The 27,978-nt window shown below is 40.6% G+C and overlaps 1 protein-coding gene and 1 pseudogene across 1 annotated transcript in view; both read left to right on the top strand.

Annotated features, from left to right (window-relative positions):
* The window catches only part of SNX19 (sorting nexin 19), a 59,445-nt gene that overhangs the window by 3,390 nt on the left and 28,077 nt on the right, over nt 1-27,978 (top strand). Inside the window, exons 2-8 of the mRNA XM_060787102.2 lie at nt 1,921-2,059; nt 4,537-4,637; nt 6,010-6,129; nt 8,094-8,224; nt 9,898-9,994; nt 12,821-13,013; nt 16,303-16,432. Coding sequence (XP_060643085.2) covers nt 1,921-2,059; nt 4,537-4,637; nt 6,010-6,129; nt 8,094-8,224; nt 9,898-9,994; nt 12,821-13,013; nt 16,303-16,432 — 911 coding nt within the window. The remainder of the gene's footprint in view (nt 1-1,920; nt 2,060-4,536; nt 4,638-6,009; nt 6,130-8,093; nt 8,225-9,897; nt 9,995-12,820; nt 13,014-16,302; nt 16,433-27,978) is intronic.
* LOC137097533 (U2 spliceosomal RNA) lies at nt 7,565-7,669 on the top strand (annotated as a pseudogene).

Consider the following 27,978-nt stretch of genomic DNA (forward strand, 5'->3'; position numbering starts at 1 on the left):
GACTCGGGGCGGTTTCCAAGCAACATCACCAAAACATACATAGAAACATAGAAGGTAAATCTTGAGCGAGCCACAAAGGGTGCATCTATACAGTAGAATTAGTTCAATTTGACACCACTTGAGCTATCTGACATGTCTCAGTGCTATGGAGTCCTGGAGATGGTAGTTTGGTGAAGCACCAGCAGTCTTGGGCAGAGAAGGCTAATGACTTTGGCAAGTTGCACTTCCCATGATTCTATAGCATTGAGACATGGCAATTAAAGTGTTGTCAAGGTATATTCATTCTACAGTATAGATGCATCCAAAGATGGAAGAAAGCCTTAGGAACCACATAATGCTATTGCTGGACACGATGGTCATTCAAAACCCACTCTGTTTCAAAACATCTAGCGAAGGAGGGCCCATTATTTTCTGAGCTACTCATAAGATAATGCTTCCCAATCAGGATCTCATTCTTTACAATCCATTGATTTAGGCTCTATCTATGGGGCAGCACAACAACTAATCTGCCCTATCTTCTCCATCAATGTTTCCCAACTATCTTCACTCATGTTGTTGTGTTATGGTCATGTCCAGTATTTGTTTCTATTGGCAAGTGTTTGTTGCTTTACTACTGGAAACTCAGTAGAGATCAGAAGCTGCTGGGCTTGTGGCCTGTGAGTAGTCCAAGGTCCACCACTTTGAGTAGTACTACGAGGGTTGAATGAAAAGTAATGCCTCCACCTTCATTACTTGGATGGGACTATTTCAGTAAACCAAACACAGAAATAATCCTTAGAATGTGCTCTTTAACTACCACGATTCACTTTTCCACATAATCACCAGACAATTGGATACATTTCTGCCAATGATGAACAAGTTTTCTGAAGTCGTCATGGAAGAAATCTGTGTGCTTTCATTTCAGGCGTCAGCATCCTGGGTACCCATCGTGCACAGATCTTCTGATAGCCAAGCAAAGCAATAATGTGACCCACATGTTCTTGTGAAATGTTAATTATGCTTGAAATTTCTCTCTGAGTGATACAATGATCGTTAACTTGCATAAAGTCGCATTGACCCATTGTCTGTGCAAGGTTCCATATGTCGCACTTTAAGACTTTTTGTATATATTTCAGATTTCAATATTAATGTCAAAAATATGTAGTATGATTTTACATAAACTTTCTGTATATATTTCAGATTTCAATATTAATGTCAAAAATACGTAGTATGATTTTACATAGGATTTGTGCTACATTAGAACAGTAAAGACAAATATCCCTTAAGTAAAATAAACATTAAATTTTAAATAACCAGAAAAAGAAAATAAGGTGTAAACACTAAACTAATCTGGGAATCTGCTATTGCAACATGTCCAATGAAGTGGTTTAAAACCAGTATAAAAAAGATTAGGACTAAGTACATTCCAGTCTACTTGGAGTACGCGAAGCTCATTCCAGAAGCATGTTTATAGAGTCCAGAAGAGCCTTGACTCCCAATGTGACCATCGTCCCACTGTGTTTGCTAGTTAACTTGTATCCAGTATGCTTTATTATGCCAATTGTTTACCTTAGTTGAGCAAATAGTTTGCTCAACAATCGTACAATGCTAAGGCTTCCCAGCAAAATGGAACTGTAGAGGAGAGTCTACTGAACAAGCCAGTACCTGCCGCATACCAGTACTGCCATCTGTTGAGGAGTTACGAAGGTGGAGGCATTACTTTTCATTCAACCCTCGTATTTACATGACAACCTCCTGTTTTATATTTAAAGGGGATTACCATATTCTGAGTTTTCTTTTCTAAAGGCTTAACATTAACATACTCAGCTCCCTTATCGTTAGATAGCACAACCAGTGAGGAGAGAAAATGGGAGTCACAACCCAATGCCTTGTAGATGGTTGTCTGTTTTGCTTGAATAGTGAATATTATTTCTTCTACAGTATGAGACAACTTTGGACAGTGACAATACCAGCACCCTCCAGCAAGTTGCTTACCACACTGTGAACCGGCGCTATCGGGAATTCTTGAACTTGCAAACCAGACTGGAGGAGAAGCCGGATCTCCGGAAGTTCATTAAAAGTTGGTACTGCAGTTTGCTTTTTGAAGGAGGCTTCCTTTTTTCAGCTCAGTTCTGTAATATCTGCCTCACTAAACTAAAAACCCCAGAATTCTGCAGGAGGAGGCAGAAACCGGATTTAAAATGGATTAATTCTCTAGTGTGTTGAAGTAGTATGTAACACGATTTTTGTTCCTGGTTATAAATGTTATTTCCTAATTGGTTCTATCATGAAAACATAGAAAAGATTATTAAATTGCCAATATTGTGTTTTTGTGGGACATCCTGCCGCTCATTTTGCTATCTATATAAATAAAAATGTAATGTTCATCTGTGGGATTAACATAACTCAAAAACCACTGGATGAATTGCTGCCAAATTTGGCCACAAGACACCTACTAACCCAAGGAGTGACCATCACTCAAAAAATTGATTTTGTTATTTGGGAGTTTTAGTTCCTAGGATTTATAGTTCACCTACAATCAAAGAGCATTCTGAACTCCACCAATTATGGCATTGAACCAAACGTGGCACACAGGACTCCCGTGACCAACAGAAAACACTAGAAGGGTTTGGTGGACATTGACCTTGAGTTTGGGAGTTGTAGTTCACCTACATCCAGAGAGCAGTGTGGACTCAAACAATGAAGGATCAGGACCAAACTTGGCACGAATATTCCATATACCCAAATATGAACACAGATGGAGTTTGGGGGATAGACCTTGACATTTGGGAGTTGTAGTTGCTGGGATTTATAGTTCATCTACAATCAAAGAGGATTCTGAACCCCACCAACGACAGAATTGGGGCAAACATCTCACACAGAACCCCCCTGACCAACAGAAAATACTTAAGGCCATCCTGTCCAACTCCCTTCACCAGGGCAAGAAAACGTAATCAAAGTCCTCCTGACAAAGAGCCATCCAGCCATAGATATAGGTAGATATGATTCACACACAGAGAGATATAGTATCCTAGATTTGAAAGGGACCCCTAAAGAAGGACAATTATATGTTGCATGTTCCAGGGTGGGCAAACCAGCCAATCTCCACATCAACACTGACAAAGAAATAAAGTAATCAGAAATACTACTTACCCACAAGCATAAAGACATTACATATATTAGAAACCAACACTTTCTGATTACTTTATTTTCCAGATCACCAGACTGGGCCACAGCAACACATGGCAGGGGACGGCTAGTCTATATAAATAAAAATGTAATGTTTGTTTGTGGGATTAACATAACTCAAAAACTACTGGACAAACTGACCCCAGATTTGGACCCAAGACACCTATCAGGCCAACAAGTGGCCATCACTCATAAAAACACTGAAAAGCACACCAAAAGAGACTTTAAAAGCCAAAAACAAAAATATTACATTACAACACATGCGCAAAACCACATATATACACATATACACAAATATATACACACACAAAACACATATACACAGACTGGGCCACAGCAACGTGTGGCAAGGGACAGCTAGTAGTCAATGAATATATAGAGTCACAACCAATTCAACATATGGCCCTTCCACACGGCCATATAACCCAGAATATCAAGGCAGAAAATCCCACAATATCTACATTGAGCTGGAATATATTGCAGTGTGGACTCAGATAACCGAATTCAAAGCGGATATTTTGGGATTTTCTGCCTTGATATTCTACGATATAGGGCTGTGTGGAAGGGGTCATAGTTTGTGGCAGGCACAAAACCAAAGTTTTCAAAGTATAACAGCTACTTTCAAAGTGAGTACCGCACAGTTAAACAGGAAATAACATGTTCAAACCAGGAACAGAAAACTTTTCAAATTTTGTGACATAGTGTAATCATAGACTAATGAGAATAATCCATATCTTATATTATAATAATAATAATAATAATAATAATAATAATAATACCGCTTTTGAGTCCCCCTAGGGGTGAGAAAAGCAGTATAGAAATACTGTAAATAAATAAATAAATAAACAAATTAATTAATAATAATAATAATAAGTCCCCGAGGGGACTCAGCACAGTTTCCATCATCATCAATGCATACAGAGTAAACAAAATAACCATAAGATTAACAAAACAATATGAGCATAAAAATTGTCGCCATAACACACATATATTAATTGCTACGATTGAAAAGGACTGGGTATAATTTTAATATATAGTTAAGCTGCAAGATGGGTGGATGTCATCCTTGAAGTGACTGGCTTGACTTTGAAGGAGCTGGGGGTGGCCACGGCCGACAGGGAGCTCTGGCATGGGCTGGTCCAGGAGGTCACAAAGAGTCAGAAGCAGCTGAACGAATAAACAACGTCAAACTGCATTAAATATATTATTCTATGATACTATTAAATGAGTCCACACTGACCATGGAATACATTATGTGGCAGTGTAGATGGGGCATTGGGAAAAACCAGTATATGGATGTTTAAAATAAAAATAACAGATTACTTAATGTGATAGGTAATGTATTATTTTCTCTTGTTCAAACTGCAGATATCAAAGGGCCAAAGAAGTTATTTCCTGATTTGCCTTTTGGTAACATGGATGTGGAGAAAGTAGAAGCCAGGAAAAGCCTGTTGGAGTCATTTTTGAAGGTGAGTGCTGTTTTCCTTTGAAAGGTTAAGTAAAGGTAAAGGTTTCCCCTTGACATTAAGTCTAGCCATGTCCGACTTTGGGTGGTGGTGCTCATCTCAGTTTCTAAGCCGAAGAGCCGGTGTTGTCCGTAGACACCTCCAAAGTCATGTGGATGGCATGACTGCATGGAGTGCTGTTACTATCCCGCTGGAGTGGTATCTATTGATCTATTTACATTTGCATGTTTTCGAAATTCTATGTTGGCAGAACCTGGGGCTAATAGCGGGAGCTCACTCTGCTCCCTGGATTCGAACCGCCAACCTTTTGTCAGCAAGAAAATAAAGCACGAAAAGGCAATGATTGGTGGCCAATTTCTATTTCTTCTCACTGCAGGAAGAAAACAGATAAATTATTGTTTTTTAAGACTTGCTCACTAGAGGAAGGAAATAGATATTATTGACATTGTTTAAAGACTTGCTCACTGCAGGAAATAAATAGAAAATAATATTACTATAATTATTATTATTATTGGATAGATAGATAGATAGATAGATAGATCTTCTACCAACCTAGCAGTTCGAAAACATGCAAGTGTGAGTAGGTATTGCTCCAGCAGGAAGGTAGGAGAACTCCATGCAGTCATGCCGGCCACATGACCTTGGAGGTGTCTATGGACAACGCCGGCCCTTCAGCTTAGAAATGGAGATGAGCACTACCCCCCCCCCCCCGAGACGGATGCAACTGGACTTAATGTCAGGGGAAAACCTTTACCTTTACTATATGATATTATAATTATATATTTTATATTAAATATAATATTACTAATAATATCACAGTATAATGTTATAGTACAATGTAATATATCATATTAATATTGTGCTATGATAGTAATATAATATATTGGATGAGAAGGGCGGCATATAAATGTTGCAAATAAATAAATAAGTTCAGTATCTCAGTGGTTTAGTCCACTGCACTACCAGGGGCTCCTTTAAAAGATTACTCCTGGAAATGAAATCCACAAAAGTAACTGAGTTGGCATAATCTAGTTACAAAAATCCCAGAGGCATCTGATAGTAAGAGTCCTATCCATGTAGCATGCTAGGGGAAAATTGCCGCTTCAGTGTAGCCTAAATATCTATTGCCAAAGTTGCATTACTCAACTTCTGTATTGAGTACCAATGTAGTCTATGGATCAATAGAGAATGTGAATTACTCACATCATCTTGTGGAACTTTAGTGGTCAATAAGTGCTGACAATACCTGAACCTTTACATGTGTCCAGTGCACTGCCACATGTGCATTGGTCTCACACGGACTACTCTGCCTTGATCGCATTGGGTGCAACTGTTCCTAATCCAAACTCACTAAGAGTGTGTTTCCTTGTTCTAGCAATTGTGTGCTATTTCTGAGATTGCCAACAGCGAGGAGATGCAGGAATTCCTTGCCCTGAACACTGACGCTAGGATCGCCTTTGTCAAGAAGCCCTTTGTAGTCTCCAGGATCGACAAGGTACTGTGCCCATCATGGAGGACTCCTCTCTTTAAACACATTCACAATCCTATTGACTGGATATGTAGTTTTGCTTATTTACTTGAAGCATTTCTTCATACTGTATTCTGGAGTAGCTAAAAACCCACAACTTATAAATATTTAAGTCCTTTTTTCAGAGGGCAATACTATACATATATAAACTAGGTAAAAGGTAAAGGTTTTCTCCTGACATTAAGTCCAGTTGTATCCAATGCTGTGGGTTGCTGCTCATTTCCATTTCTAAGCTGAAGAGCCGACGTTGTCCGTAGACACCTCCAAGGTCATGTGGCCAGTATGACTGCATGGAGCGCTGTTACCTTCCCGCTGGAGTGGCACCTATTGATCTACTCACATTTGCATCTTTTCGAACTGCTAGGTTGGCAGAAGCTGGGGCTAACAGTGGAAGCTCATGCCGCTCCCCAGATTCAAACGTGCAACCTTTCGGTCAGCAAGTTCAGCAGCTCAGCTCTTTAACCCACTGTGCCACCAGGGGCTCCAACATATACAAACTAAGTACATGTAAACATAATATGTAAACTAATTTTAATGCTTGTACACTGTATTTCTGCATTTGGGGGTGGTAATTACGTGGTTCTCCGCCCACCTTCATGACCGTATCTCTCTCCATGAACCAACCCGGGCCCTTCGATCTTCAGGAGAGGCCCTCCTTTTGCCCCTGCCAGTTTCACAAGCCCGTCTTGTGGGCACAAGGGAGAGAGCCTTTTCCTCTGTGGCTCCCTGACTCTGGAACTCATTACCTGGAGAGATCAGGAAAGCCCCTACCCTAGAAACCTTTAAAGAAGCTTAAAACCTGGCTCTTCTGCTGCACCTTTGGTGAGTAGGTGCACAACATGACACTACTGCTCCCCTTAATGCTTCTGTCACTGGAGTACAAGCCCCCCTAATGGGAAAGTTTGCTTCCACAATCCTGTGTTTTTTATGAGCTCCCTCTTGCAAATAACTTGCTCCTCTTCTTATCTCATTCGAGTTTTTAACATTTTATCCTGCACACGTGGGCCGCCCACTGTCACTGTGATTGAATTTATTGTAATGTTATATTGTTAATGTATTCATGTGTTTTTATGTACTTATGTTGTTGCTTGTTGCTTATGTTTTATTTTACTGTAATATGTTGTCTGGGCTTGGCCTCATGTAAACCGCCCTGAGTCCCCGTTGGGGAGATGGTGGCGGGGTATAAATAAAGATTATTATTATTATTATTATTATTATTATTATTATTATTATTATTCTCCAGAGGTTGGAGAATTACAGCTCTTTACAATATTCTGCATTGATGATGATGATGATGATGATGATGATGATTGGTATTATTATTATTACTATTAGTAGGAGGAGTAATAGTAGTATTTATATCTTTCTCTCCAAAAAGAGACTCAAATCAGCTATTCCTATTTTCACTTCTCGGCCTTTTGGCTAAGATCAAGTGTAGTATCTATTTTAGCCAAAAGCAAAGTGCTAGGCTTAAGGGGCCCCCGGTGGTGCAGTGGGTTAAACCCTTGTGCCAGCAGGACTGAAGACCGACAGGTTGCAGGTTCGAACCCGGGGAGAGCGCAGATGAGCTCCCTCTGTCAGCTCCAGCTCCCCATGCGGGGACACGAGAGAAGCCTCCCACAAGGATGATAAAACATTAAAAACATCTGGGCGTCCCCTGGGCAACGTCCTTGCAGACGGCCAATTCTCTCCCACCAGAAGCGACTTGCAGTTTCTCAAGTCGCTCCTGACACGACAAAAAATAAATAAATTGGGGGGGGGGGGGGGGGAGAGGTTAAAACTTACCCATCCTTTGATAGACCCGCTTTCTGCTAGGATCATAACTATCAATTTTCATTCATTCATTCATTCATTCATTCATTCATTCTCTTTCATGCACATATGAATCCCGCACTCTATGAATGTTTCCATCATTTGTCATCCTCTTCCAGATTGTAATGAATGCCATTGTGGACACATTAAAAACAGCTTTCCCCCGGTCTGAGCCTCAGAGCCCTACGGAGGAACTCAGCGAAGCCGAGGCAGAAGGGAAGACGCAGACGGATGGGAAGAAGGCAACTAAGTAAGGAACAGTCCTTACATTAGGGATGGGATGTATGTGGCACTGTCCACACAGCAGATTATAAAAGGCCTGGTTGGTGTTGTGATTCTGCTAAAATAAAGAGCATTTAATATTAAGACAATAACTATTTCTTTTAATGGTTATTCCATGTTATCTGTGATATGTATGTTGTACTCAGTTCGGTATCACACTCATATGCATGGGCAATACGTTCTCAGACTTATTTATTTATTTACGACATTTATATGCCACCCTTCTCACCCCGAAGGGGACTCAGAGCGGCTTACAAGGTATATATACATACAAAATATTATTAACATAGTACAATATCAGTTTTAAATATTGCTATATTGTACTATATCAATTATACTGCAATATTATTAGCAATATTACATGTAATTATAATATATATATATATATATATATATATATATATATAATTACATGTAATATTGCTAATAATATTAGTATATAGTCGTGTCAGGAGCGACTTGAGAAATTGCAAGTCGCTTCTGGTGTGGGAGAACTGGCCATCTGCAAGAACGTTGCCCAGGGGCCGCCCAGATGATTTTGATGTTTTTATCATCCTTGTGGGAGGCTTCTCTCATATCCCCGCATGAGGAGCTGGAGCTGATAGAGGGAGCTCATCCACCTCTCCCTGGATTCGAACCTGTGATCTGTCGGGCTTCAGTCCTGCCGGCACAGGAGTTTAACCCACTGCACCACCGGGGGCTCGACATAAATAAATATATAATTATAATATCATATCATTATTAGTATTATATTGCATTACATTATAATATTATAAATATTATATGTATATACATTATATATTATATTATATTATATTATGCTATATTATTAGACTTAGCATGGGAACAGGAAGCTGGATAATAATGAACTCTATTGAAATGAACGGCTTCTGCTGAAAGTCTCCATAGGGGAATTTGGTTTGTCTTCCAGGTTAACTCTATGGCTGAAGCCTACCTAATAATTGCCTGGAGGACTTACCAAATTCCTACGTATTTTGTTGGATGTGAGTAGGTGAAACGACAAGTCCCAATCTTGGGGATATGGCCGTGATTCTCAACCTGGGGTCCTCAGATGTTTTTGGCCTTCAACTCCCAGAAATCCTAACAGCTGGTAAACTGACTGGGATTTCTGGGAGTTGTAGACCAAAAACATCTGGGGACCCCAGGTTGAGAACCATTGGGATATGGGGTTTGTACTGCGGAGTCCGATATGTGTGTTTTGCCCCTCTTTCATCCTCATTTCTCCTGCCCTGCTATGCTTGGAGGGCAAAAGTTTGAGAAGGAAAGTCTCTTCTGTGTATGAAGTTTCTCTCTGTGAATTAGAATCCTGGCTTTTCAGGATTCTGGGTTACATAATAAACATCCGGATTGCTTAAAACACACAATTCAGTGCATGTAGGATGGCAATGAAAGTGAAAGGAAGATCGGTAGCATTCTTCTTCTCCTCATACGATGGATACATATAAGGCTGGAATGGGGCTGTTGTTGAAAACAAACGTCCCAAATACTTTAGCATGTGTTAACGCTTGCTGATGTGCACTATGGGTGAAACCTTCCTCTCTCTTCCGCCCTTTCAGTCTCCTCCCAATAGGAAAAATACACCCCCTAATAAATAATAATTTGGAAACTTCTCTTCTGCAGGCCAAGACTGAGATTTGCCTCCAGTAAAATCGCTCCAGTTCTACATGTGGGAGGGACACAGGAGAAGGTTGCGTATTCTTTCAGAGAAGGCACGATGGTAAGCGTGTACATTGAAAATGTATTTATTTATTTAAAACTTCTATATCTTGATCTTCTCACCTCCGTAGAGGAACTCAGACCGGCTTAGGATTCAATGCTACTAATACAAATTAAAACATCATACAACAATACAAGATTAAAATAATATAGATAAAATACATATATACCACATTGCCAAGGTAAAATCATGCTCAACTCAGTCCACATATGTGGTCACTCACTTTGGTCTGTAACCAGTCTCAGTCATTATTCTGGGAATACTTTGTTCCATAAGCAGGATTTCAGTAGCCTCCTGAAGGACAAGAGGAAGGGGGCAGATTTAATCTCGCTCGGGAAAGAGTTCCATAGCTGAGGGGCCACCACAGAGAAGGACCTGTCTCTCGTTCCCACCAAACACGCTTGTGAAGGTGGTGGGACTGAGAGCAGGGCCTCTCCGGAAGATCTTAACATCCTTGATATTTCATAGGGGAGAATACGTTAGGACAGGTAAACTGGGCTGGAACTGTATAGGGATTTATAGGTTAAAATCAGCACTTTGAATTGTGCTCGGAAGCTAATTGGAAATATTGGAAATTCCATAACATATTGGAAATAACTACACCATGACCTTATTGAAAAGTTAAAAATGATGTCACATCTGTTTGGCAAAGGTGAATCTCCATGAAAATGTGAAAACCACTAGTCAAGAAAAGCATGAGCTTGTTAGAAGTCAGCTCTTTGAACAAGTGATATTCATAAGCATTCGTGTAATGGTGCACAGGTAACTCAGCTGTTAAACTGAAGAACCATGTCTTTAAACTGCCAAGGATAAAGACATGCCACTACAAAAATATATTTGGTTAGCAGAGGATGGTTGTTGAAGATGAAATTGCAGTTGTAATTGCCCAAAAGATATACACTCCCTTGAAACCTCTTAGTTAAAAATATGCACTCAGATATAAAAACAAAGTCTTATTTGAAACATAACATCTCTTGTTTACTCATAAACAACTTGTATTAATTCACCATGCATGCAAATTTCTTATTGAAGTTCAGTTATAAATAGGTTTTAGTGCCTCCTCTGTGTGTTGCGTACACAGGGTATTATTCTTAGTAGCCCATAGTCTTTAAGTATAGTTGTACTCATTGAAGTCCATAAGTATACTGTATCCATTAAAGTTCAAACAGCAACCTGTTTTCATTGAAGACCAAACATATGCAGACATATATCCACCTCCACTGAGGTCTGATGCAAGCACTGAATCAAAATGGAGTCCTGAGTCTGAACGTGCTCAGTATAATCACCTTTCTATTAGGCTTGGGCGATCAAGAAAAAAATTGGTTCTAAACTTGTTTTGTTTCTAGGGTGCGCTAGCGTTTCTAAATTGTGAGGACTTCTGAAATTTAAGATTTCAAAATTTCGAAATTTCGTAAATTACAAATCGATTCGTTAATGGCGGACGTGATTGCGCAATATGCTAAAAAAACCTCCAAATGGGACAGGGGGAACTTCTGAAGCTTCCCTCTCCCTCTGTTGTTGACTGTTGGTGTGATAAAACAAACAACAACTATATTATATTATATTATATTATTATAATATTATTATATTATATTGTTGTATATTATATTATAATATTATATTATATTATTGTATGTTATTTTATTATAATATATTATATTATATTATTATTATATTACTTTATATTATAATATATATTATATTATATTATATTATACAATTATAATATAATAATATAGTAATAAATAAATATATAATATAATAATATAATATATACAATACTATAATATAATAGTGTTATAATAATATAATATAATATATTATTATTATTATTATTATATTATTATTATTATATTATATATTATATTATAGTATTGTATATTAGAGTGAGGCAAGAAGAAGCATGAGGAAAGAGGAGGGAAGCAGCAGAGCAAAGGGACCGGAAGTGGGGTAAATGCGAGATTGTAAAACTTGCACCAGACATACAAAAATAATTACGAAATAATTATGAAATAATTACGAAAATTGGAAAAATTGTTTCGATTCTTAATTACTCCTCACACTATTCCTGCATGGTTCGATATTGGATTGTAAGCTAATTTAAATACGAATTAATAACGAATTACGAAATTAACGAACTGGATCGCCCAAGCCTACTTTCTATAACTCATCCACACACCAAAGAGGTAAGTCATGTTGTGCTAAGCGTATTTCAGTCAAGTCCAATGCAGAAGACACAATAACATTGCACCCAGGCAAGAGGAGAAAGCACAGAAAAACTTTACTCTTATCAGCAGAGTTAAAACATAAACTTGCAATGTTACAAAGAGTGCAACAAACGTACATAGTCTTTGTAAACAATATATAATAAGGCTTCTTCATCTTCATCCAAATGAGAGAGCAGTAGAAATAGTTGAGCAAAATGCCTGAGCAAATGCTCCCCAAAGCAAAAACTGAACTGTATTCTCAAAAATATACAGTTATACCTCACCAGGTGTGGTCCAAACTTACTAGTTGACCTACATTAGCAGCTGCACATCATAATTAACAGCATAAGGTTTTCTTTAACACACACGCATACTTGATCCTGTTACGACTTACTGTAACAAGTCAAATTGGCAAATCAACATACACATAGAATGCAAGTTAGCAAATATATACATTAACAAATGAACAGTGAAAGGCTTGGGAGGTTGCTATTTCCAACAGAAAAGGAATAGTTGCAAAAACTTCTAGTCCCCTAAAATGATGGCCTCTGTGTCCCTGTGGGTGGCGGCTCATGGTTTGTCTGCTTCCATTTGTACTTTAAAATTCCTGTTCTTTTAGGTGTCCGAGCTGCTGTCCTTGGCCAGAATAGAGTCTTTCATTCAGAAGCAGGAAAAGCTGCTCGAATCAGGGGTGACTGAACGGGAAGAAAACGAGGGGGACGAAGATGCCAAGGCTCTTGAGCAAGCCTTGGATTTGGACATGAAATTGATGGAGGTACCACATGGGCCAGCAGAAAGCAATAATGAGCTTGGTAAGGGTCCCCCCCCTCCCTATTTTCTCCATTCCTTTACCACATACACTGAATGTATTACCACTGCCCATAGAAAGGACAATTCCCATATCCATTGGGGATATGTTCCTGATCTTAGAATGGAAACATGAAACCATGAGCAATGTCCCAGCATTATTTCCATTTTAACTTTACATTTGGCCTTCCCACTGTTTTTAATTGCGTGTTGTCTTATTGATAATGTTGTATATTTTATTTTCTATGTTTTTATTTTAATTACATGTACTGTTGTTGTTATTGCTTGTATTGTTGTATTCAGGCTCGGACTCATATAAGCCGCACCGAGTCCCTTGGGGAGATGGTAGCGGGGTACAAATAAAGTGTTGTTGTTATTATTATTATTATTATTATTATTATTATTATTAGTGAATTATATTGAAATGGACAATTTCTGCCACAAATTAGCAGAGTCTCATGGAGGACCGAGATTATTCCTAGAAATGGTCCATAATAATGTACTGTATATACTCAAGTATACTGGGAAATTGTTGTTTCTATTCGATGTTTGATGTTTTGTCTTATGTCTGTTATAACAGGCTGTGTTTTTTATTTAATTTTAGTTGTTAAGTAATAATTCGTGTTTCTATGTTGGGTTGTTTAAATTTTGTTAGTATAGATGTATTGCTGTTATATCCAGGCATTGAATGTGTGCTTTTTATGTCTGAAATCCGCCCTAAGTCACTCCGGGGAGATAGAGCAGAATATAAATAAAGTATTATTATTATTATTATTATTATTAGCCAAACTGAATATAAGCCGAGGCACCTAATTTTGCCACAAAAAATTGGGAGAACGTATTTACTTGAGTATAAGCCAAGAGTGGGAAATGCAGCCCCTACTGGTAAATTTCAAAATAAAAATAGATACAAATAAAATTACGTTAATTGAGGCATCATTAGGAAAAATATTTTGAATATTTACACTACCTTGAATATTTACAGACCTCACTACCTCTGAGGATGCTTGGCATAGATGCAGGCGAAACATCAGGAGAGAATGCCTCTAGAACATGGCCATATAGCCCGGAAAAACCTACAACAACCCAGTTACATAAAACTGTCATTTAACATAAGACTATGCAACTCTGATGACACCATTATTCTAATATTCTTCCATGTAAATGTGCTTACATTAATAATAAAGAGAGTAAAATAATACATCTATATCAATAAAAATGTAATGTTTTTAGTGGGATTAACATAACTCAAAAAACACTGGACGAATTGACTCCAAATTTGGACACAATACACATATCAGGCCACTTTTTAAGTGGAAGAGACTTAAAAAGCCAAAAAACAAAAATTAAATTACAATGCATGTGCATTGTAGAGTAAAATAATAAATGTAATAGTAACAATAATAATAAAGTAAAATAATTAATGTAAAAATATAATAAATGAAGTAAAATAACAAATGTAATAAAATAACAATAATAGAGTGTAATAATAAATGTAATAATAATAGAGTAAAATAATAAATGTAAAAATATAATAAATGAAGTAAAATAATAAATGTAATAAAATAACAATAATAGAGTAAAATAATAAATGTAATAATAATAGAGTAAAATAATAAATGTAATAATAATAATAATAATAGAGTAAAATAATGGGTCTGCACTGCCAGATAATCTGGGATAAACAGAAAACTTGGGATCGGATCCTGGGATATAGGGCCTGTCTGGAAGAGCCCTGAGCTGTTTTCCTAGCAGCTGGTGTTCTCTATTGCTAAGTCTGGATGCTTCCATAAGATGGCAGCAAAGTGTCATGAATGAAAAGAACAACAATGCAATGCATGTGCATTCAAGTTGCCCATTCCTTTATGCATTTCAAGGGATTCTCTTCAGCTAGGAGTACTCAGAAGTAGTTTGACATTGCCTTGCACTGACTATTGCCTACATAACCTGGTCTTCCCTGGTAGTCCCTTGTCTAGGTCCTAACCAGACCTCTCAGCTTAGTTTCCAAGACCAGATAGTATTTCAGAACTTCAGGGTGCTTAAGCCTTATACAAAGAACGCTAGCCCAAAAAAAGGACTAGGGAGTGCTGAAGTTATAGCTGCAACATAGCTATATTATGTTAGGCAATTATATTGAAGAACCTTTTCGAATGGCTACAAATAGATATGGATCCCTGTCAAATAGCCCCCAAAGTTGTGAAATAAAGTAACATCACACAAAATAAGGTGGAATTATAATTATTATTTTCACTTACACCCAAGTTTGCAAAAGACATTGGTATTCTTATCCCTTGTGTTTCAAATGGGGGAGAGATGTCAGAAGGCTGAGATTTGCTATGCAGACAATCTGCCATTGAGTCAATGTGCTCCACATAACAGAGGAGTTCAGGAGGACCACCTTGGAGGACGATGGACTATCTTTTGGAGGTCTTAAACAAAGGTTGGATGTCCACCTCTTGAGATTGCTTTAGCAGTGGATTCCTTGCATAGCCCTTTCAGTTCTTCCAACTCTTTAATTCTGTTTCATCCTGTGAGTCAATCGAGTTGACATTTTGAAAGGCATTTTCAAAGCATAACACACAACAATATTTTTGCCCCAAACCTATTCCGCAATTTCAATTACTATTTATTTATTTATTTATTTATTTCGTGTACTTCTACCCCGCCCTTCTCAACCCCCGAGGGGGGACTCAGGGCGGCTTACAAAAAGGCACAATTTGATGCCTACACAATAATACAGATAAATGAATAAAACAGCAATTAAAACAGTTAAACAGTTAAAAAACAATCAATGTATGTCAGAGTCAATAAACCAATCTCAGCTCAGCGTTCGCCAACTCAGAGTCCATATTTCATTCTACATTGTCTGTTCCTATCGGTCGTAGCAGTCCTTTATTTATCTGCCAGATTGCCCAAACGCCTGGTTCCAAATCCATGTTTTTAATTTCCTTCTAAAGGAAAGGAGGGATGTCGCTGATCTAATTTTCCCGGGGAGTGAATTCCATAGGTGAGGGGCCACCGGCGAGAAGGCCCTGCTCCTCGTCCCCGCCAGTCTCACTTGTGACAGAGGCGGGGCCGAGAGCAGGGCCTCCCCAGAAGATCTTAAACTCCGAGGTGGGATGTAGAGGGAGATCCGTTCGTACAGATACGCTGGGCTAAGAATCATTAAAGAATCATTAAAGGGGCGGGGGGGGGGGAGTAGATCTGTTCAAGGTCTGCTAACGGCTCCTGGTCTAGATGGAGGACTTTTCTGACTTAAGCTCATTTTTCTTTTGCTCCACCTTGACTTGGCAGAATCCGAGACACTGCTGGCAGACATCGCTTTGGATCTTCTCCATCTGGTCATGGTTGACCATTGGAGTTGGCTGTGCACCGAGAACATGCAGAGGCTTCTGCACCTGTTCTTTGGGACCCTCATCCAAAGGTAAGGCTCTGCTGTGTTACTGGATCTCTGGATATTTTGGGACTACAACTCTCATAATCCCTGACTAGAAGTTCTACACCAGTGGTTCTCAACCTGTGGGTCCTAGGTGTTTTGGCCTACAACTCCAGAAATCCCAACCAGTTGATCAGCTTTTCAGATTTCTGGGAGTTGAAGGCCAAAACATCTGGGGACCCACAGGTTGAGAACCACTGCTAGACCCACCAATTGTGAAACTAGCGAAAGAGGTTTGGAATTTGACTCTGGAGAGGTCCTTCAATCCTCAGTAGGCTTTGCTTTTAGCAGAGACAATTTTGGCTTGTTGTGAATGAACCATTTTCCTGGAGGAATCTTCTGTGGTGCATTTCAATAAGAGCAGAGATGTCCACTGTGGTTCAAAGGTCTAGGCTTCAGGGAAGCTTCAGAAATCCTAGTTACCTTCCTTTCATTTGTTATTCTTACCTTTCTACGGTTAATAGTTTGCTTCACTCTTCATACCAATTTGTTTTATAGGATATTTTATACTGTATTCTAGTTTTGCAATTTCTGAAATCATGCATAAAATTAAAAGGTAAAGTTTTCCCCATGTCATGAAGTCTAGTCATGTCCAACTCTGGGGGTTGCTGCTCATCTCCATTTCTAAGCCGAAGAGCCGGCATTGTCCATAGACACCTCCAAGGTCATGTGGCTGGCATGACTGCATGGCGCGCCATTACCTTCCTGCCAAAGCAGTGCCTATTGATCTACTCACATTTGCTTGTTTGTGAACTGCTAGGTTGGCAGAAGCTGGCGCTAACAGCAGGAGCTCACCCCACTCCCCGAATTCAAACTGCCAACTTTTTGGTCAGCAAGTTCAACAGCTCAGCAGTTTAACCTGCTGTACCACTGAGTTACCAGCTGAGCTTCTGAACTTGCTAACCAAAAGGTCTCATATTCTAGTTTGAAGCAGATGACCTGGGATCAGATACTGGGATAAAGGGGCCGCATGGAAGGGCTCTAAGACAATGTTTCCCAAGCTGTCTGATGTAGGGGACTCAATTATTATTTTCTTTGTTCCCTGGAATTGCCACTAGTCCAGAAAATGCCACTTTGTATAGCTCTTATTTAACCGGTTATATCCAATTATGGAGCCCACAGTGGATTAAACCGCTGAGCTGCTAAACTTGCTAACTGAAAGATCGCAGGTTCAATTCCGGGGAGTGGTGTGAGCTCCTGCTGTTAGCCCCAGCTTCTGCCAACCGAGCAGTTCAAAAACATGCAAATTTGAGTGGATCAATAGGTACCACTCCGGCAGAAGGTAATGGTGCTCCATGCAGTCATGCTGGCCACATGACCTCGGAGGTGTCTATGGACAACGCCGGCTCATCGGCTTAGAAATGGAGATGAGCACCAACCCTCAGAGTCGGACACGACTGAACTTAATGTCAGGGGAAAACCTTTACCTTTAACCTAAATTAGTTTTTTAAAACCATAAAGGCAGTTTAATGCAACACGGCATCATTCAAAGGCTTCCATCTCAGGCCTGAAAGCTCTTTGCCATTTTGGCTGTTCAGAGACCTGGAAGCTCTCCTTCCCTGTTTTCAGACAATCCCAAAGGGCAGGCGCCTGGGGTGCAAAGGACAGCATGTTAAGTGTTCTTGTCTTAATTGAGCATCCTCAACAAAAGTATGCCAGGAAGAGTGGAGGCCAGGGCGATGATGGCAGGTGCTGGAATGCAGGTTTTCCTTTTAAAGAAAATTGGGTCAGGAAGAAGAACGAGACGCATTTCCTAAATGGGCTTTTAGAAAGTCGACTGGCCAAACTGCAAAGTGATACTCTTCCGAGAGAGACAGAGATGCTGAGAGGCACGGGGCCTTTGGGTGGAATGTCCTTGCTGCAAATATGCTCGATAAGCCTGCGGCCATGGTCATGCGGAGTTAGTTGGGTATTTTTCTTTGGGAAGGAGTCATACGTGAAATGCCTGCCTTTCTTGGAATCCCAATGGGCCTGTGTGACAGAAATGTCTCATGTGAGCCAAGGAGGAGTTGCCTGTTCAACAGCAGGCAGTGCCTTCAATCTTACGGGTTTGTCCCAACTCAAATAGGCTCATAGACTAAAGTCTTGATGGTTAAACTTCCTGATTGAATGGCCCTTCTCTAGTTGGGGCTAACAGATTGAGACCTGCAATCTCTACTGTGAGCAGATCTAAATTGGTCGGTTGAATGGAACACTTTTTCAGTTATTGAAGGTATTTAACTTCCCACCAATCTCCTTCTTATTTCCACATCTGTCCTTCTCCATTTGCCTATTTTCTCTTCCACTTTACCAAGCATTATTGTCCTTTCAATGAGTTGTTTTGTCTCATGATATGCCTCAGTTTTGTCATCTTCACTTCCAGTTGTTGCATACCGTCAAGTTGTTTCCAATTTAAGGCAATCCTAAGGTGACTCCTGTCATAGTCCAGAGCTCAAATCACTGACAATTAAAACACCATAGTAATCTTAATAAAATTCCGACTAAAACATTTATAGAAAAGTAGAGTAATAAGAGCTGAGTGGTAAAAATATACCAAAAGACTAGCATATCCATTTCAGAACCTCAGATCCTGTTTGAAAAAGCACCCTCATTGCTAAGCACAAAGACATAACTAAATGCACTGCCCATTGCTCCAGCCGTTTTAATTTATAGAGTGTCGCATAATGTGGAGTGGGAGATTTTTAAGGAGATGTCAAGTTGCCCTTGGGCATGAGGCTTGCATCGAGAACTTGGCATTTCACTTGGGGCAAATTGAAGGGTCACAACAACTTCTTGCGGTAACTCTTGGGAATGTGCAGATTAACTTTACCTTTTAAATCACACACTATTATCATCATTATCATTATTATACTGACACAAAAACACAGTATGACACAGCAAACGAGATATATATGCTGGATCTCGTATCACAAAATCATAAGTCAAACACTTCCCAAGCGTTTAGGACTGTGCAATGTATTTTCGAATGATGTGCGCAGATCCAAGTCAGGTGGCCTTTTGCAGTTGACAGATCGTGATTCATAGAATCATAAAATCATTGAGTTGGAAGAGACCTTGTGATCCATCCAGTCCAACCCCCTGCCAAGAAGCAGGAATATTACATTCAATGCACCCCTGACAGATGGCCATCCAGCCTCTGCTTAAAAGCTTCCAAAGAAGGATCCTCCACCACACTCCAGGGCAGAGAGTTCCACTGCTGAACAGCTCTCACCATTAGGAAGTTCTTCCTAGTGTTCAGGCGGAATCTCCTTTCCTGTAGTTTGAAGTTATTGTTCCACATCCTAGTCTCCAGAGGAGCAGAAAACAAACTTGCTCCCTCCTCCCTATGACTTCCCCTCACATCTTTATATATGGCCATCATGTCTCCTCCCAGCCTTCTCTTCTGAAGGCTAAACATGGCCAGCTCTTGAAGCCGGTCCCCATAGGGCTTGTTCTCCAGACCCTTGATCACTTTAGTCACCCTTCTCTGGACACATTCCAGCTTGTCATCTCCCTGGAATGTGTCCAGTTGTTGCATGCGGTCAATTGTTTCCAATTTAACCCAGTGTTTATTGTTTTCAAATGCTGGCTGAGATCTTTTGGCACAGCACCCAGTGTGCTGATTACCACTGGGACCACCTGTACTGGTTTATGCCAGAGCCTTTGCAGTTTGTTTTTGAGGTCCTGATAACGGCTGAGTTTTTCCTGTTGTTTTTTGCCAATTCGACTGTCACCAGGTATGACAACATAAATCATCCAAACTTTTTTCTTTTCCACAATTGTGGTGTATTGTCTTCCAAAACATTTTCAGTCTGGAGTCAAAAGTCGCACAATATTTTTGTGTGTTCATTTTCCACTACCTTTGCAGGTTTATGATCCCACCAGTTCTTTACTACCGGCAGGTGGTACTTGTAACATAAGTTCCAATGAATCATTTGGGCCACATAGTTGCGCCTCTGTTTGTAGTCTGTCTGTGCGATTTTCTTGCAGCAGCTGAGGATGTGATCAGTGGTATCATCAGCTTCCTTGCACGGTCTGCATTTTGGGTCATCAGCTAATTTTTCAATCCTGGCCTTAATTACATTTGTTCTGAGCTGCAAGAATCAGGCCTTCTTACACTCATTATATTATTATTATTATTATTATTATTATTATTATTATTGTTATTGTTATTGTTATTGTTATTGTTATTGTTATTGTTATTATTACAACAAGATGAGTCCACAGCAGACACTCTGCTGGCTGTTGTATTGGATCACACGTCGGACACTTCCCAAGTGTCTAGGACTGTGTGATGTATCAGCGAATAATGCGTGCAGATCCCAGTAAGGTGGCCTTTTGCAGCTGGCAGATGGCAATTTTGTCAGCGCCGATTGTGTTTAAGTGCAGGCCAAGGTCTTTAGGCACTGCACCCAGTGTGCCGATCACCACTGGGACCACCTTTACTGGTTTGTGCCAGAGTCTTTGCAGTTGGATTTTTAAATCTTCATATCATGTCAGCTTTCCCAGTTGTTTCTCTGCAATCCTGCTGTCACCTGGGATTGCGACATCAACGATCAATACTTCGTTTTTTAACACAATTGTGAGGTTAGGAGTATTATGCTCCAAAACCCTGTCTGTCTGAATTCAGAAGTCCCAGAGGAGTTTGGCGTATTCATTCTCTGTAACTTTTTCCGGCTTGTGATCCCACCAGTTTGTTGTCACAGGCAGATGGTATTTGTGACACAAATTCCAATGAATCATCTGAGCAATGGTGTTGTGCCTCTGCTTGTAGTCTGTCTGTGCGATCTTCTTGCAGCAGCTTAGGATGGGATCTATTGTTTCATCTGCTTCCTTGCAGAGTCTACATTTGGGATCTGTTGTATTATTATTATTATTTATTTATTTATTTATTTATTTATTATTTATTAGATGCACTTATTGACCGCCATTCTCAGCCCTTACGGGCGACTCATGGCGGTGTACAGTACACATAAAAAGACAGTTACAGAGGCCAGTATCAACAACATATGACTATACAACAAATACAAACTACAAACTACATAAAAATCCGCTTCGTCTCTTAGTAGAATCATAGCCAGTCTCATTTTCCTTATACCATTCCAGTTCTCATTACCGTAATGTTGTTGCTTAGCACTTAATTAAATGCCCTCTCGAACAGCCAGGTCTTAAGGCTTTTTCGAAAGGACATGAGGGAGGGCGCCTGTCTGATGTGTGCCGGGAGAGTGTTCCACAGCCGGGGGGCCACCACCGAGAAGGCCCTCTCCCTCGTCCCCGCCAGCCGTGCCTGTGATGCAGGCGGGATCGAGAGAAGGGCCTCCCCAGACGATCTCAAGGTCCTCGTGGGCTCGTAGGCCAAGATGCGGTCAGAAAGGTATTATTACTATTATTATTATTATAAATGCTTTTGGACATAGCGGATGCACCTGAGCACTCCAGCACCTGTTCCTCCCAGCTATAGCTGCTGCCTTTCATCTTCCTTTGCATGACTGGAAAAAGGGAATTATCTGGAAGGGAAGCACACAGGGGGTATCTGTTCTAAATCCCTCCCAATGATGGCAGCTACCAGGAGAGGAAGAAGTACATGACCGAAAATGGCATTGCTAAGGAAGGAAGGAGTCCACCCTTCTCCAGAGAGGCTGTTCTACCTCGTTATGTAACAGAGAGCAGTCCTTTTTTGGGTTGGCTAAAAAGAGGGGGGTGACAGAGGGGAAGTTAGTTGGTCGGCCAAGAGATGAGATCATCCGGAGCCAAGAAAAGATTTCAGCTTGGGTGGTCTCGCTGCTCAGACCGTAAACAATTCCCTTTGGTCCCATCTGGCCGTCTCGGTATTATTGCTTGCAAAAGGCCACTTCTTTAGGACAAGTGGAATGTCAGGAAACAGTTCCCTTTGGACGTTGCGTAAATTGTGAGAGAAACCGAGAATGACTGCACAAGGCAGTGTTGCAAAATAGAGGCGCATGGTATCAGCATTTGGAGATAATCTTGGATATACACATCCTTTGATATCCTTAATATAATTCAGGGAGCCTCATCTCAGAGCCCCATCCTGCCACCTGCGTCATTTTGTCCTGGGTCTCTTTCTGAGCCAAATCTTGACCATGATGGGATTGGGGAAATCATGTGTGAAAGTGTTCAGCTTTACTATCACTCGATGGAATATTCTGCTGTAGATTTTAGATGAGAAGGATGATCCAGTAGAGCAGGGATGGACACAGTCTGAAGATCAGAAGAACTTTCTTGGACATCAGTGGCCCAATTTCTTCAGACTTGGAAGCAGTACTTTGGGGATAAAGAAGCTATTGGTGGATAGTTTTGTTGGTTGTTCCTTTCTGTTCTGGAGAGGGGCAAACAGTTTTTGTTGTTTATTTGTTCAATCATTTCTGACTCTTTGTGACCTCATGGACCAGCCCACACCAGAGCTCCCTGTTGGCCATGGTCACCCCGAGCTCTTTCAAGGTCAATCCAGTCACTTCAAGGATGCCATCCATCCATCTTGCCCTTGTTCGGCCCCTCTTCCTTTTTCCTTCCATTTTCCCCAGCATCATTGTCTTCTCTAAGCTTCCCTTTCTTCTCATGATTTGGCCAAAGTACTCATATAATCCAGTTCAAAGCAGATAATGTGGATTTTCTGCTTTGATAATTGGGATTATATGGCAGTGTAGATCCAGCCCCAGGTTACTCTGGGGTAGACAGCCTTTGTGTCTCACAAATAGTTTGGACAACAATTCCTATAAGCCTCAATCAGCATGGCAAATAGTAAGAGGTTATTACGTCTCCAAGCTATCCTGTCTTCTCATTATGTGACCAAAGTTCTTCATCTTTCCCTCTAATATCTTTCCCTCCAGTGAACAGTTGGGCCTTATTTCCTGGAGTATGGACTGGTTTGATCTTCTTGCGGTCCAAGGCACCACAGTTCAAAAGCCTCTATCTGAGCAGTGCCCAGTTAGTGGACTGTGCAAGTCCTAGGGAAGTCTAGTTCAGGGTATTTTTGGCTAGATGCCTAAGGGGCAGTTTTGGGGAGTTACTTTCAGAGATTAATTTCTTGACGTAATTTTCTGTGGTGGAACTTTGAAGACTTGTAACCCAGATGAGTTTAGGATTTTGCTCTAACGCAACCACAAGATTTTCATGCCAGTATTTTCTGAAACCATTAAGCATTTGTACCTGAATTATTTCAAGCTTGTTTAATAAACATTATTGTTCTTTTTTTTTAACTTATACCAGCCTCAGTGTGAGTACTTTGATGGTCAAAGTATTTCTACAAGTCAGCTTCACAGCAAACACTAAGAAACTATAGTGGCACAGTATGTGTTACAGAACAAACTCACAATATTACCTCAGCCTGCTTAATACTGGAATGGTGGCAGTGGAATTCATTGGAAGAAGCCTTTTAAGTTTCTCAGTTCCAGTGTCTCCCAGCTCCTACCTTTTAAAACACTGTCTCTCTCCTTCTCTGCTCTAATCTCCCCTGATATTGTTGTAATCAGTGGGATATATTTCAACAATTAAAATAATAATAATAATAATAATAATAATAATAATAATTTTATTTATACCCCGCTACCATCTCCCCAAGGAGGGACTCGGTGCAGCTTACATGAGGCCGAGCCCACAACACAACAATACAAGCAATAACAACAACAATATATGCAATTAAAATAAATCACATAGACAATAACATGAGCATTGACAATAGTACAACACACTTTTAAAATCTATGGCTAGGCCTAATGTAATTAAAAAATTAAAATGATGCTGGACATGGACGAGATAAAGAAAAATGTAACTATACAGCTGTTACAACAACCATACTCCCTCATCCTTTTGACAGCTTTATATTTTTGGTGAGCACCTGCTCATTTTAGGAGGTGCCTGTGTGTTATATATGCCAATAAAGGCTGTGTATGAAGTCCTAACCACACAGACTATCCCCTGTGCATGAGTTCCTACAAAGATACCCCATCCTAACTTGCACCCCAGAACCCCCAATTGCCCCAAAATGCCTGTTTTCCTCCAATGTTCCTCTCAAAATGGCAGTGGCCACTTCCTGTCACCCTTTGCACAGGGAAATAGAGGAATTTGGCCATGCTTTTTGGAAGGGGGGATGACTGCTGGAAATTGAACCCTGCCCCACTGTTTTAGATAGATCTCTTTGCCAAGGCATGATGATAAATGTGTCCTGGTTATTATTGGTTCTTGGCACTGTCAGGTGAGAGAATGGTGGGCATACCAGCCATCGTGACCCCTTTTTTCTTTGAGCCTGTGAGTCAAGGGAGAGATAAAAATATGGACCCAGACTCTGGAATGTGAAGCGCCTGCCCTGCCTTTCCGTGTCCTGCCCTCAAACTGTCCTCTTTGGCAATGGATGCTACTGTGTCAAAAGGGCAGGTAATGCTCATCTAGCCACTGTTGTGGAGTGCAAAAATTCAGAGAGGAGAATGCTTTTGTTGTAGACCATGATTCAGATGGGATTCTTATGTGATTGAAACCAGATCCTCGGCAAGCAGGATCCTGAGATCCTGGAACTCAAGGAATGGTCAGACATGATTTGGAAGATGTAGGGGTCATGTGTAAGTTTGAGAAATATGACCCCAATCGGCACTGGGGCTTTGAAGCCGGAGATAGGGCTCAGAGAGGGGCTCAGCTTGTCCTTGGCAAGATTCCATCACAGTCCTACGAGGCAACTGCTCTTGAGAACTAGCAACTTGAAATAGATTTCTTGGAAGAATAAAATTCCAGAACAACTCCGGGAAAAGCTATTCATCCCATTTTGGGCAAATGGGCTCATGGTGTCATTTACGATTGTGCCGTTTTGGAGGAAAGGGGTCATCATTCAGTCATGGACAAGCAAGCTGTTTCCCCGTAGTTCAATTCCCTGTCAGGTCAAGAGAACAGGAGCAGGTAATAGATTCTCTTTGACCATAAACCTGGAGAATGGCTGGTATTCTGAATAGATGACATTGTGCCAGACAAACAAATAATTGCTTACTTAGGTGATCCCTCATAGCTCAAGGATGATTGTCTTCCAGATGTGGTGTCTTGGCAGTGGGTCCGTAGGTGGCTGTGGAGCTCTATTCTTGATCCACATCTTCTCCCGCAGTGAGGACATCGGTTTCCAGGTGGAAGGTGGTCCCGGTTAGGTTGGCTTGACATGCCTTCCTCTTGGCATGTTTCTCTCTTTTGCCCTCTGTTCGTGCCTCTTCGAATTCCGCAGCACTGCTGGTCACAGCTGACCTCTAGTTAGAGCACTCAAGGGCCAGGGCTTCCCAGTTCTCGATGTGTATACCACAGTTTTCAAGGTTGGTTTTAAGCTCATTTTTAAATCTCTTTTCCTGTCCACCAATGTTATGTTTCCCATTCTTGAGTTCAGAGTAGAATGGCTGCTTTGGAGACGGTAATCGGGCATTCGGACAATATGACCAGTCTAGCAGAGTTGATGGCAGAGGACCATTGCTTCAGTGCTGGTGGTCTTTGCTTCTTCCAGCATGCTGACATTTGTCCGCATGTCTTCCCAAGAGATTTGCAAGATTTTTCGGAGGCAGCGCTAATGGAATCGTTCCACGAGTTGCATGTGATGTCTGTAGACAGTCCATGTTTCACAGGCAAATAGCAGGGTTGGGAGGACAATGGCTTCATAAACAAGCACCTTGGTCTCCCTATGGATGTCCTGGTCCTCAAACACTCTTTGCTTCAGGCAAATGATAGAAAAAGACTTGTAAAGGCGGTTGACTATATTCTTCTTCAAAGTGGAGAACCTGCAGCGGTGGGGTAATCATTGCAGCTTCTATATCAGGGGTAGGAAACCTTGGGAGTAGAGCTGAATCTGGCCCTAAGATCCAAATATGTCCTGCTGCAGTTTTCTGACTATGCCTCTTTTCCACAATAACATCATTAGGTGGTTTCACAGATTTTATACTGATTTTTCACCCATCTATAGGAAGGGCCTAAATACCATAAGGCACCAGATCCTTTCTTATTTTGGACATTAAGGAGGGCCTGCTATGGGTAGTACTTGGATCATAGCCTGACATCCTCTCATAAAAGTTAACTAGCAGCCAGAGTTTTAAAATGTGCTAATATTTTGGCATACAACAACATTTTATTATGGTCTGAAGATCCTTATTGCACCGTAGATGTACAAGATATGCAGGTAATGATATTAAGAACATCCGGTTGATTAAACACACAAATGGATAAGATTTACAACAGTTTAAAACTGCTTAAAATACATGTTGGCTAAATATATAGGCAAAAGAATACAAGAAGTGCTGGCATGTTTCAGCCTGAGTCTAAAATTGGGAATTGTCTAATCCTGGATGACGGCAGCATCATCTGATTAAGCAGTGAGGGGATTCTTCTAGTTCCGAGCTTGGGCAAGTCTCCATCGGGGTCCAAGAGAGTATCCTCCATATCATTGATGAATATATTGAATAGGGTGGAGGTAAAGGTGCATCCTAGACTATTTATTTATTTATTTACCATATTTATATATCGCCTCTCTCAACTCAAAGGTGACTTGAGGCGGTTTACCCCCCTGGACATGGATATCTCACCAGAGAGTTGGCTCAGGTTGCTACATCTGATCTGAAGTTTGCTGCCCCTGTAAAGGGCCTTGATCAGGCCTAGAAGTCTTTTGTCTTTCAATGTCTTATTCAGCTTTCCCCATAGTTTGTTTCTTGAGATGGAATCGAATGCTGATTTCAGGTCCATGAAGGCCACAAACAGCTTGCCTTGTAGTAAGGTAAAGATTTTCTTCTGACATTAAGTCTAGTTGTGTCCGACTCCAGGCGTTGGTGCTCATTTCTATTTCTAAGCCAAAGAGCCGGTGTTGTCGGTAGACACCTCCAAAGTCATGTGGCCGACATGACTGCATGGAGTGCCGTTACCTTCCTACCAAAGCAGTACCTATTTTTTTAAAACAATATTTATTAATATTTTGCTTTGTGAGCGGATCTGTACAATTAATACATGCATGCTGTCTATAACCACATTTCTCTACACCCTTCCATTATCCTCCACCTCCTTCATTCAGTATTATCCATTCACTTATGTATGTCTCTTAGAGTTCATTCACTCTTTTGTTTTTTTCCTTACCTCCCCCCACCCCAAACCCATACCACATTTCCATTAGAAATTTAACTCCATCTATGAGCTCAGCTTTTCCCATCTCTGTACCAAAGCTGTACCTATTGATCTACTCACATTTACATGTTTTCGAACTGCTAGGTTGGCAGAAGCTGGGGCTAACAGCAGGAGCTCACACTGCTCCCCAGATTCGGACCTGCAACCTTTCGGTCAGCAACTTCAGCACCTCAGCATTTTAACCCACTGAGCTATTGGGGGCCTTGTAGTAGTCTGACGTGTCTCTCAGCCAGATGTGAGAGCACTATGCTTGTGCATCAATAATTGTGTTGTTTGACTCCAGAAAAGAGAGAGTCTCTTGTACAAATATCATACATAGAGTTTTCCCACAATTGAGAGCAAACTGATTGGTCTGTAGTTCCCAGGGTCACTGGCAGGACGTTTCTTGTAAATGGTGCCACAATGGCTTG

This window comes from Anolis sagrei, chromosome 7 (genome assembly GCF_037176765.1).
Source record: "Anolis sagrei isolate rAnoSag1 chromosome 7, rAnoSag1.mat, whole genome shotgun sequence".
In the NCBI taxonomy this organism is placed as follows: Eukaryota; Metazoa; Chordata; class Lepidosauria; order Squamata; family Dactyloidae; genus Anolis; species Anolis sagrei.